The sequence below is a fragment of the Vespula vulgaris genome, chromosome 16 (genome assembly GCF_905475345.1).
Source record: "Vespula vulgaris chromosome 16, iyVesVulg1.1, whole genome shotgun sequence".
Lineage (NCBI taxonomy): Eukaryota > Metazoa > Arthropoda > Insecta > Hymenoptera > Vespidae > Vespula > Vespula vulgaris.
In genome coordinates this window covers 4,565,001-4,577,815 of record NC_066601.1, presented here as the reverse complement: position 1 = coordinate 4,577,815, position 12,815 = coordinate 4,565,001, and the positions used below count along the sequence as shown (strand labels likewise).

Genomic DNA, 12,815 nt, shown 5'->3' with positions numbered 1-12,815 from the left:
ACTTTCCTCACGGATACCAACACGAACCTTCGTAATTATTGAAGATCCATTACCGTAACATAGCTCGGTATCTATTAATCTACACTGGAATATTGGATTAAAGCGGTAGATTGGATTAAAAGGATTCGATATTCTTAAAAAGTAATGATCTCTCTTGTTCGAGAAACACTCCGTATTCGGAGTCGAGCAACGAGAGAAAGAGAGAAGAACGTTTGTTCGAAAGTTATAAGTTATTAAGCGACGATTGATTTTATCGAAGTATAAAGTCATTGATAAATTTCCGTTACTGGACGTTCCAAAATAATTTTAATTCTGAAATCGATGGGAGGAGAGTAAACGATGGAAACAGAGAAGGAACGAACACGTAAAGTAAGACCGAATTGAAATATTTTCAAAGGGTTTCTTCGAGACGTCGACGAGGCTAACGTCAAACGGGAAAGACTCGAAAAGAGTATTTAACCGATGGAGTTTCTTTGTTACGATTCATATATTCCCTAGCTCTCGTAACTGTTGCGTGCATATTCGCAAGATCTACGATATACGTCACGGATACGTACTAAAATGACTGCAATTCGTCGCGAAGAAATATTCTACGAAAGTTACCGTACTTTCAGCAATTATTACGATTCGCCAAAGTTTCCGGAGGCTTTCGCGTTTAGTCGAGAATTAAACCTAGTTAGCTTTCGTCCTTTTATGATCCTTGAATCATTAAGGTATATCTTGCGTGTCCCTTCCTATTCGAATGAAATTTAAATAACTCGTAACGTGAAATAAAATATGCTAACAAAGTATGCAAGTGCGTGCGAGAACGTAAGCGAATCGGAGAGCAAGTTGTAAATTGCATAAAGTATTCCGTGGTGGTATCGATATAAAAAATTTTATTATTTCCTTCGCAGAACTACGTAAGTACTCGCCTTTCCGTTCTTATTTATCGACGTACATGAATCGTAATTCACTACAAATTCGAGTCATACCTTATTCGACTCGATCTCTGTGAGCTTCCATAAGAGAGTAGAAATCAAACAGTAACATATGTATATTAAACGCGCGAAACACATGCATATGCGATATGCGTAATGCACTTACCATAGGAAGTAGATCGAGTAGGCTCTTTCTCTCTCTCTCTCTCTCTCTCTCTCTCTATCTATCTCTATTTCTGCCTCTATCTCATCTCCTCTTTTGATTTTGCATACTCTGCTCGTCTTTGGATACGTTCAATCTCGGCAAAGTCGGTACGGTTAACCGACACGCTGCGTCGCTTCTGATCCATTAGCCTAGAAATATCAATTTTCTCATTATCGGCGCGAACCTTGTTTCTTTCTGGTCTCTTCCGACGCGAAGACGACGACGACTATCGCTATCGCGCCTGGCACACCCATCGCGAATCTCGAATAATCCGATAAACGAACATAAGAGAACGGAGTACGCGAAATACAAATTTTCCACGTCCATTAGTAGAGCACGGATAAAAAATATTTCTCACCTGTCCGCGTCAGTCAAGATAGTCGCAAAAAAGCAGCACAGTCATTTTTAATCCTCACAAGATTTAAGGTTAATCCCAAACGGTCGAACTAGCGAACGTGCCGACTTTTCACGTCAACTTACTAATCCGTATTAAACCATCGGTGGGAATCGGTCACTGCGGACGCTTTGAGCCGCCACGAGAAAGTTTCTACGGGTTCGCTATCGCGTGCGGTTTGTTAATGGAAACGTTCCAGGATTGGCAGAAGTTTTGCGAATTCGCTACGTTTCGACGACGTCTTCCCTTGCGTCCCCGCATACGTCCTTTTTTGTGCCGATCGTCTCGCGAAATTAAACACTACCGTCCGACAAATTCCTCGTCGAAGCTCATCGAATCTTCGATCTCAATTTCCAATGAAAACCTGCCGCAACTCTACATTCTCAATGAACTCGACGATTGTTAATAATGCGTATCATTATACTTTTAATACATTATCCGTATCGACTCGTGCGTCGAAAGCTCGATTAATTATCGTTGAAATCGAGAGAGACCCGCGATCGAGTATCGCGTTACCCCCTTTCGTTCGTTCAGTCTCCAATATCCCGTAACTTTGTTAAGAACAAATACGCCGCAGTAGTGGCACGTTATTTTCACGTGTCCTTGAGCGACAAACAAGAGGAGTTAGATTACTCGAGGATTTTTTTCATCGACGAACGAACACTTGTTCTCGCTCTCGTAAACATATCTTCTTGGCGACGAATACGTACGAAAGGGAAGAAAAAGCTATGAAAGGGTTCGTGTACGACAGAGAAAGAGGGACAGAGAAACCTCTTCTTCGATTTCGAAAAAACTTGTAAGAATATCGTAAAGTTCTCGGAAGCGAGACGTGATCAGCGGCCGTTCATCCGTGATCAACCGATTGAGATCGTGGATTTTGTTGCGACTAAAGCGATTTCCTGCTTCTCGATACACCTCTTGCCAAACGGATAGTTTCGTAACGTCGTGGTACATACTGTGTGTGAATGCGGAAATTGGTAAGCCATTAAGCCGGACCAAGCTCGAAAAGCCACCCAGATTCGATCAAGCAGGAACCGTAAACGAAGGAGAGCTATCCTCGGCAAATTTTCGCACGAGGTTCAGTATACCATCGAAATACCTCGAATTTATCCCATAAATACAATTTCTATCGAATTTTCTACTTCTTCTCTTTAAAAAGCTTTCCGATGTTTGATCAATTTTCGAGAGAATCGTTGACTCCTTCGCGAACGATAACGATTAAAACGAACGATCTTAAACGCAAAACGGATATACGCGATAACGGATAAATTTATAATATATTACGCATAATTATTTCGTTATTATTTATAATTCTACGTAATATGTTCTGTAATTCAATTAGTACGAATAGCAACAGGCAATGTGCGAACCGCATTACCTTTTCAATACATATTTCGATGATTCAATGCTTCTACAAATATTACGGACGATGAAAATAATCCTTATAGAGATACTAGTTCGGCAAATAATTGGACCGCACGTAATTAGACCGCACGCATAAGTGATTTGTACGTGCTAACAATCTGGCCGAAATTAAACGGTATTCAGGATGCCGCATTGATATGTATATCTGAACCAAGGATAATATGGAAATGGCGGATAAAGTGTATCAGCTGTTTGTTTATATCTCGAGGACAAATTTATAACGAACTTGTTTTCATTCGTAAGGACGAAAGCGTACGTTTAAGCGGCTTTCGACAAAAAAAAAGAAACTCGTTATCGACTCTATTATCGAAAGGTCGTTTTTATTCTTCGAATTTTGACGCCTTGGGCAGGGTGAACGAAGAAATGAAATGCCTCGCCGATTACGAATTGTCCGTATATTTGACCTTAGCAGCGTAATCATAATATAATCATCGTAATCATAATATACCGCATCTGATGATGATTCGTGATAACCATAAGGATGGGAATAATAATAATAATAATCGTAATAATAATAATAATAATAATAATAATAATAATAATAATAATAATAATGTAATCGATAAATTGCGGTAATAATTATTATTATAATATAAAAAACATCACTACCATTCTTTGGGAGACAATATGTAAGAAAATGGATAAGAAGGAAGCGAATAGGATAAAAAAAAATGGGTCAGGTCGAGAAAATGGGAGGAAGGAAAAAGTGTGGTCAAGGGTAGAGGGGAATAGAGGGAAGGTACGGAGATAGAGGAAAGTTCTCGTATAAAATTAGTTCGCGCGGGACTGGTTAAGATAATTAATAATATTATTGTTATAATATTATTAGAATTCCTGTTAACCGTAAATAACCGTCCACAGTCGTGCAGCATTCGCCGAAAAATCACTATCACTCATTAATTTTCACTCTCTCTCTCTCTCTCTCTCTCTCTTTCGCTCTCTCGTTCTCTCTCTCTCTCTCTCTCTCTCTCTCTCGTTCTCTCTTTACGAGCGATAAAAAGCTTCCATCCGTTTTAAAAAGCAGTCTTTCGTTGCACTAACCAGAGCTCCTCCCCCTCCGGCCCCTCCTTCTTTAAGGAACCAACGAACGACGAGCGGCCTCGAACGTAATTCGATCGAGATACCGAGTAAAAAAAAGATAAAAAAAGAAATTGATAAAGAGCTTATAGAAACGTAAGATATGATAAGCCATATGAATCGTACCATTGATAATACGAAAAAGTAACATCACCGTATTACCTATCACATTTCGCCAGGACTACGTGTATCTTAAAAATAAAACTAATAACGTGCATTTTTGTCAAGCGATATATATATATATATACATATATATACACACACATATATATATGTATATCGATAAATGAATGCTTTCGCGATCGTTGTGACAAAAACAGAAAATAAAAAATGTTAAATTCGTTCCATGGAAAATACGAGAGAAGAAACAAAGAGAAAAATAAAAAATAAAAAAGTAGTAACAAAAATACTAATGATTCTTCAATTATAGCTATTTTGCAAGTCTCTTTAGAGTTTTATATACGCTTGATAATAAATGAAAAATGAATTCACATAGGAGATTTAGCGTAGGCGTGTGCACGGCGAATGCATTTCACAAGAAAATTATGTAATTTAAAAAGCCGAAACGTTGGAGCATTACTTAACGTAAATCCTGGAGTCCGCCTGTAACCCAGTCCGTTGCATTTGAATCATCGGATTTTCCAGGAAAAGCCGATTTTACGACTGCACAAATAATCTCGTCAAAAGATGCCGCGAATCTCGCATACTCTGTCAAACAGTTTTTACCAAGCTTTAAGCTCGCTGCACTGACGTGTCGACTGAAAGAGTTTTACGCGCGTTGCACGTCTGACGTCACGTTTAATCTCCGTCTGCTCGCAATAGAAAAAAGATATTTTCATAAATGCTCACACGCGTATGCATATATATGTATGTACGTATATGTGCGTGATGTGTGTGTGTGTGTGCGTGCGTGCGCGCACACGTATATATATATATATATATATATATATATATATATATATATATGTATTCGTGTCTTTTAGTTTTTCCTTCCTTCTTTTCCAGTCCACACTTTTCTCTAACCGTACGTGGTAGATTTAGATGTAAAAAAAAAAAAAGAAAGATAAAAACAAGAAAGAAGTGCGAGTACATGCTTGAGATACGTATATTTTCTTTCTTTCTTTCTTTCTTATAGAAAATTCCATGGAACGAATATTTGTCGATTAACAACAAAGTATTGCAATTAGGATACGATCCATTGTGTGGTAGCAGTAACTCTCGTTAACATCGAATCTTTCTCGTTAAACTAGCAAAGTTTACTCTCTTTCGTTCCGTCTTCGTTCCTCCGGTAAGACCGTAAGTCCGTTATAGTCGATCTTGGGGATAATCCGACGTCAATGAGAGCAATATTATAAGGTTTAATCTTCAAAGTTTCCCACCGAGTCGCCGAGTATCTTGGAGATTATGAGATTAGCCCTCGATAACGCTTCGAAACGAGGTCTCGCGTATTGGTCAACGAACGAGGAGAAAAAAGGGGAGGATCGTCCGTAACTCGAAAGTGCGTGTCGTCTCGCTAAGTTAGAAATTTCTTAGAAAAGCTAAAGGCGCTTCGCATCGACCGTCGTAAAAATTGTGAACGTGCGTGGCGGACAGAGCTCACGACGAGAACAGTTTTGATCATCTTGATTAGACTCCGTACATTTTCGGCGGTGCGAGCGAAACACAAGATAAGGTCTCGAACGGTCAAAGTAGTTATCGTCGAAAGGAAAGAAAAACGTAGCTATCCGCATCTCGTGCGTCCTCGAGACCTCTAATACAATTAACCTATTATTTGTAAAAATGCGATTCGTTCGATATACCCACGCGCGGTCACGTACGACCATATATAATCAATCGTTATCATCGTCATCGCCGATAAATCTTCGTCAAAATTAGTCATTGTCGCTATCGTCTCAATATCTTTCGCGTCTTGGTACTTTACTTTTTTTGCCTTTTCGTCGTATTTTTCGTCGTCGTTGTCTTCGTTCGTCGTCATTGTCATTTGTCGTCTTGATCGAGCGCCCACAAAATCCTCGGCTTCTATAACTATACAATTAATAACATTAGTAATTATCTCACTTAAGTCTAACTTTATTATGTTATATCATGCAGTAACTCATCTTCACCGTTCGCCTCGGCATCGCCGGTGAAAACCTCGATTCACCCTTTTACTCTCTCTCTCTCTCTCTCTCTCGCTCTCGCTCTCTCTCTATCTCTCTCTCTCTCTCTCTCTCTCTCTCGCTCTCGCTTTCGCTCTCACACTCATCTCGCATACGCTCGCGTGAAAGCAGTCGATGAATTTTTTTGTCGCAATCCGTAGACGCATTATAGATCGCGTTTCCACGCGTCCGTATCTCTGCCGAACGACTGCCTTCGGCCGTATAAACGCGAAACGTCACTTAGCTCCGTGCTCGATAGAAAAATTTGCCACTGTTAGTAAAAACATATTGAGAAGGGAGGGGAGGAAAGACCAACGTCTTCTTACTCGTACAAGATCAAAAACACTCACGTCGTTAAGAGTTCTTAGCGCTTAAAAACAACTTTACGATTTAGCGATTGATCGTCGCTTGACTGATAACTCGCGTTCACGATCGTCGCAAGATTTCATTCGCACATTCATTTTGGCGAGCGTTCGCGCGCGTTTATCGAAAGAAAAGTGTTCGTCCCGTTTTCGCAATAACGATCTATCTAAATATCGCTCGCGAGTACCCATCGATCGTGTTGCTCTGTCGAGTGTAACGAACGCTCGCATCGATTTTCCAAAGGAGAATTAACGTTCTCGACGAACGACGAGGAAAAGAAGGGACGACGAAGGGACGACGAAGGGACGACGACGATTCGACGGCGATTTATCAGCTAGCAACGAAGTACAAAGTCCACGCAGGCGCCCTCGTTCATTTATTATTTTTTTTCTCTCCTTTTTTCTGTATTCTTTTTTTTCCTTTTTTTCTTTTTTCTTTTTTTCATTCGCCTCTTTTCCCATGTAATCTTCGTCGGAATGGAAAATCATGGGTAGGGGTGGGTGGGGTGGGGGGAGAAGAAAGACCATCTCGGGGGAGGATCGATCGATCGCGTTAAGGTGTACCGCGCGGTCCGCAGGGCGGGCAGACGAGAAAGCACAGGAACCTTTTGACGAGAAGATTCACAAAAGTTAAAGTCCCCGAGGTGCTTCGTAACGAGAGCCGAGGATACGGTCGGTATCTTCCGTCGTAAGTTCCTCCCTCCAACCCTTGTTCCTCCTCCTCCTCCTCCTCCTCCTCCTCCTCCTCCTCCTCCTCGTAATCGTCGTAGATACGCGTCGAGAGATGACGTTGATAGTGACGTTGACGTTGACTACGATGTCGACTTTGACGCTGACTAATATTATTATTATTATTATGATGATGGTGGTGCTGATTATGATGATGATTCTGACGACGATGATGATGATGATGATGGTGATGATGATGATGATGATGTCGGTATTGGTGCGCGCATATCCTCGTTTCCATGGCGCTCAGGCCTGGCAGTGAAGGGCGGTAGAGGGTGCGCGCCGATGGCGTATAACCGGACACACGCGGTGGGTTGTGTGTCAAAATCCGCGGGGGTGTTCGTGGGGCCAGACTCGGCCTCATTCGGGATCACCAGTTAGCCATGCCGGGTTTGTTTAACGTCATGAAGTAAATCTGGCACGAACTTCCACCCTTCGCCGACGAGAAGAAGACCTTCGACGAATAAATCATTTTTGTTTACATCGTCGCTCCCGCTGCATAAACCTCTAGGCGCGCGCTATAAAATGGAATACAACGATCGATACCTTATCGTTACGTTCACAAAGGAACTTGAGCCGTTGAGCTTTCTTGTGCATAAAAACGCCGTCGAGATGGCCGCTTTCGACGCTTCTGATCTCGATCGCCTTGTTGCCCCATCCCATGATCTGGCCCGTGCCGATGTAAGCGACGCTCGTAGGCATTTCGCCCCATTGAAGGACCATCGTCTTGGATACTCTACCGTAGGTATTCACGTAAACGCCCTCGTTGTCGTAGCACAGTAAAAGTTGCATGCCGTTGCTGTTCGGCAAGGCGACGATGCAGTGCGGGCAAATCGGTCCCTGAGTCTGTAACGATCGAGAAAATCGTAAATCGGTGTGCACGAGCTCGAAGTGCCTCTATTCGCGCGTTAAACATTCTTATATTCTCAAGTGCTTACGTGCTTCGGTAGATAGATATCGTAAACCGTCGCCGAATCCAAATCGACGGCGTGAAATCCATCGGCGCTTCCATAAATAACTTTCAATCTCGTTCCTTCCTCGACGGTTAGGTCGACGAGGAGCGGCCTGTGGGCCAGTTCTCCGAACGATTTGAAAGCCATGAATTTATGATAGGGCTTCGGCGCCCAAGCATAGATCTCTATCGAGTCCTTTAACGCGATGACAAGGAACTTTATTCTTTCGTATTTGACTATCTTGAAATGCACCGCTCCTTGAAGATCGCCGACGTTTATCCAGCCATTGCGCCGCTCGACTTGCTGCACAAGCACGTTAAATATGTGATCGTGGGCGGTTAAAACGAACCAACTCTCGCGCACATCCGACACGTTACTTTCTATTCGGGAAAATCGATAAAGCGTATAGGCCATCCGTACTTACATCGCTATGGCCGTCGGTACGTAAAATCTTACTCTTCAGCCAGGAGAGATAATAGACCCTCACGCGATTCTTCTTACCGCTTATGGTAACCAAAATATTCTGCCCCTCGAGCACTTCCATTTGTTGAAAACGTCTCCTACTGATCAGCTGATAAACCTTCCCTTGTCCGCTCCTATCGAGCAGCATCAATCCGTTCTCCGTACCGATCAGCAGGTTCACGCCTACAAATTATTTCATCGCCATAAATGCGTTCTACCGACGTGCACGAGGCGCAATCGAAACGAACGTGCCTCTTCGCTTTCGACCGAGCTTACTCGGAACGACGACTCACCCCATAACGCTGCACATAAAATCTCGCTATTGAAACGCTTTTTGTATTTTCGTATTTCGGGTGTATCGGAGGCCAAATCGTGACTCGTAGGTGTCACGTTGACGTTTACGTGGGATTCTCTCCTCGCTGGTCCAGCACCGAATCCAAATGTCAGGAACGATCTCTGTTTCTGTTGAAGTGCAAACGGGGGTGGTGATTTAACCGCTTGTCGATACTGCAACAAATACGACTCCATGATCGAACTCGACGAACGACCTTTTACCAACGAGATACGTGCTTCGTAGTAGAATCGCAGGAAGAGAAGAGAAGGATCTTGTGATTAAAGACGAAGAAGGATCTTGCTACCCTTCTCCCGAATAAAATCAATGACAGGCTCGATTTTAAAGAGTGAAGATTAAGAAGAAAAAAAAGATACGTAGATATCATTCCTTTACCATACGCACCACACAAAAGTTAGCCAGACAAGAAAATGCGACGAATTTTAAACTCGCAAACGAGCAGAGAACGAAGACACAAGATGGAAATGGCACTAATTTCAAAAAACCATTCCATGCGAAATAACGTCATTTGTTTTTCTCGACTGACGTTTCTAAATTTGTTTCGAGTCACACGCGCGCATATTTGATGTACATATACACGTACGTACATACATACATATCACAGTTCTTGATGGACGTTCCTCGCGAGGGATGAAAAAAGATTACCGAACTTACCGTAACCGTACTCGCTTTTCACGATCAAATAAAAGTACAACCGCCAAGCAAAATTGTACTATTTCTGATCCGTTCGAACGGCTATAAATTTAGTAATCTTTAAATCCTTTCAGGTACGTCTAATTCCGATCGAGAACTATAACACACAAGTATGATACGAAACAAAGTTGGAAACGTCGCTTCAAAAAAATGACCGGTTTCGGATGAAATGACTCAAAAGGAAGAACTAGTCCAAACGACGGAAAGATATCGCAAAGTAGTGGTCTAATAAATGTTATTGTATAACATGCAGTAAAATTTAATGGAGTTAGTCTTGAAACAAGTTCCTCGGGAACGAATTAATCGAGATTCTTTTCATTCTACGAACTCTACTCGAACGTCTACGTTATTGAAATTCGCATAAACGAAAAGTAAATACAGACGTTGTTCTTGCAAGCCAAGTTTGCTCAACTTAAAGTCAATGGTGTTATACGATGAGACGTAGGTATTGTTGTTAATAATACAGTTGGGAAAAGTAAAACCGTATTCATGCCAAATTAGTAGAGTAAATACGATCTCGTAAATGTAATCTTTAATATCCGTACACGATTTTTAACTAAGTCGTAAGAAAAACAAAATGGATTAACAGAGAAAAGAAACATAGATAGATAGATGGATAGATAGATAGATAGATAGATAGATAGATAGAGAGAGAGAGAGAGAGAGAGAGAGAGAGAGAGAGAGAGAGAGAGAGAGAGAGAGAGAGAGAGAGAGAGAGAGAGAGGAGAGAGACGTGAAAAACCAAAGAACAACGTGTCCGTGTTTCGCGACGTGTGTTAACGATTATTTCACATTGCGTGACACCAGGAAAAGAGCCCAGAAACCAAAAGGAGGGTGGTAGAACGTACGTATTGCTTTACGAAAAATCGTCATTCCTTTGCGCAGTGCACAGTGCAGAAACCGAGAATGCGTGTATACGCGTACATACGTATTTATGCGTACGTATATGTATATACCGTGCGTAGTAGACACATGTATGTACATAAACTCTCTATATGCATATACACTATATACACGACAATCCTTATGTTCGCGTATCGTATGTTCTGTTCAGAGTATACGAAAATGAGAGTTCTCGTGAGAGAAGAGAAAGAAGCGACATTGAATCGTAGATGGACGAATAAATACTTACATTGCAATTAGTATTGGGAATGGGATGGTCAGTAGAGGGCCCTGCCCTTCGGGTTAGAGCTCCCGCGTGTCCCACAACACACAACATAATCCTGAATTAGTCACGCTGACAAACGTGAAATATCCGCTTACGCGGACACTCGCGGTAAGAAGAGACGTGTCATTCGCGTAATTTCGATTAAATTTAATAATCAATTACAACGATTAGTCGATCGATCATTTTTCACCGACTTATACATCCATTCTTCTTTTACAACCAAGATCGCTACAATCGATCGATCTCAATTGCTCAAAATTTTACTTTCACGTAAGAACGAACAGTCGTCTAACCAAATACCTACACGTGGGAATCGATCGATCTTTAATGATAGAAAAAGATTTTTCTCTTCGAATCTTATTGAAAAAATATTGATGTTAAGAATCATGTTACAAGAAAGACAATTTTGGTTTTGCTGCTTGGTATACTTTTAAGTAGTAATAAAATGTCTTGCTCACGTCTCTACTTACACGCGGGTTTATCGACATTGAAAAAAAAAAGAAAGAAAAAAGAAAACAGTGGTATCTAGGGTCACTCCCTAATTTCTCTACGTAAGTTCGAATCAACTCTAATGTTCTTAGTCATCCTTAAAAATATCGTCGTGCTTAACAGAAAACAGGAAGATATATTCGCTAATGAAGAGGCTCGTATCGTCGCGTGAACGAACAAAAAAGAGAAATCGCAAAAGTCGAGCATTCAAGTTCAAAACGATATACAATAAGAAATTATTATTGAGACATATCTATGGCCGAATGTTTACGAAATAAAACAAAAAGAAATAGTAGAGGATATACAAATTGCTATGAGAGTTCGAAAGTGCAAAAAAAGACGATGCATCGTTTCTGTTTTCTGATGCGCGTATCGATCTCGGGAATAAGATAAAGGGTAAAAAAGTACGTAGTTAAGTAGTAAGTGGAAGAAAATTTCTAAATCGACTTCTAGACTACTATCTAAAATCGCACATTATTATTTGTCGACGACTTGTCGGGCTTGCTTCGTCGACGATCTCGTTCGATCTGATTTCGATCGAACGATCGATCGATCGACGGATCGATCAATACCCTCCCCCTGCCGCCCCACCCCGCCCTGACGCATCTCCTTACTATATCACGTAGCTGCTTTCTGATGTCGCCTTGCGTTTGCTATTTGAACAATCCCATTTCTCAGACTATCGAATGACACCAATCTACGTATCTTTACAGTTTACACTAATCGTTCATCGTGCCAATTATCTTGTTCTTGCGTAATTTCTTCTGCTTTTGGTATAATTTTATATATATCTATATATTATTTTTTTTTCTAGTTGTTTTTTCCCTTTTTCATTTTAGGACGAATACGTACTGAAATATGTTACGAGGTACTACGATCGTTCAAACAATCCAAATTTTGTTCTAACTGCGTGCCGACGATTCAATCATCATATAGAGAAAGTTTCATAGCGAAAACGGCTTAACGAAATGCACCCAATAGACTATTCACTAATGCATTCGCAAGGTACCGACATTAAGCATAAGCCACCTCCACGTGAACTCGTTCAACTTTTCACCGGTATATGCCTCGCATTTCTTTTACGATCATTCTTCATTCCAAATAATAAACATTTTCTCAATATAAACAGAGCTTTTTATCGTTCGAAATATCTGGCATATATTTTGTCAAGTTGGCGAATACACGTGGCACTACACGCTTAGAATATTTACTGTGATTAGCTGCGTTTAGAAAAATTCATCAAAGAAAATCTTGAAAACTTTCTGACACGAAACTCGATAAAGAAAGAGATAAAACATGATTGATTGTATTATATGTACTCGATAAAAGTACATATACAATTTTGATAAACAAACGCAGCCAATGACTATCGCGAAGATCTACGCCACGACGCTCACAAAACTCACGACACAACAGATCGACAAAAGAAGAATTTTCAAATAATTGTG

General features: G+C 40.9%; 1 protein-coding gene across 18 annotated transcripts in view; it reads right to left on the bottom strand.

Moving 5' to 3' along the window:
* Positions 1–3,320: 3,320 nt before the first annotated feature.
* The window catches only part of LOC127069676 (serine/threonine-protein kinase mig-15), a 33,562-nt gene continuing 24,067 nt past the window's right edge, over positions 3,321–12,815 (bottom strand). For 16 of the 18 annotated variants that reach the window (XM_051006951.1, XM_051006952.1, XM_051006955.1 and 13 more), the window contains 5 exons: positions 8,959–9,172; positions 8,628–8,848; positions 8,189–8,506; positions 7,797–8,096; positions 3,321–7,704 (listed from right to left, as the gene is read on the bottom strand). In XM_051006951.1, coding sequence (XP_050862908.1) covers positions 7,621–7,704; positions 7,797–8,096; positions 8,189–8,506; positions 8,628–8,848; positions 8,959–9,172 — 1,137 coding nt within the window. In that variant the 3' untranslated portion in view covers positions 3,321–7,620. The remainder of the gene's footprint in view (positions 7,705–7,796; positions 8,097–8,188; positions 8,507–8,627; positions 8,849–8,958; positions 9,173–12,815) is intronic. The other 2 variants (XM_051006957.1, XM_051006970.1) reach the window with 1 other exon arrangement.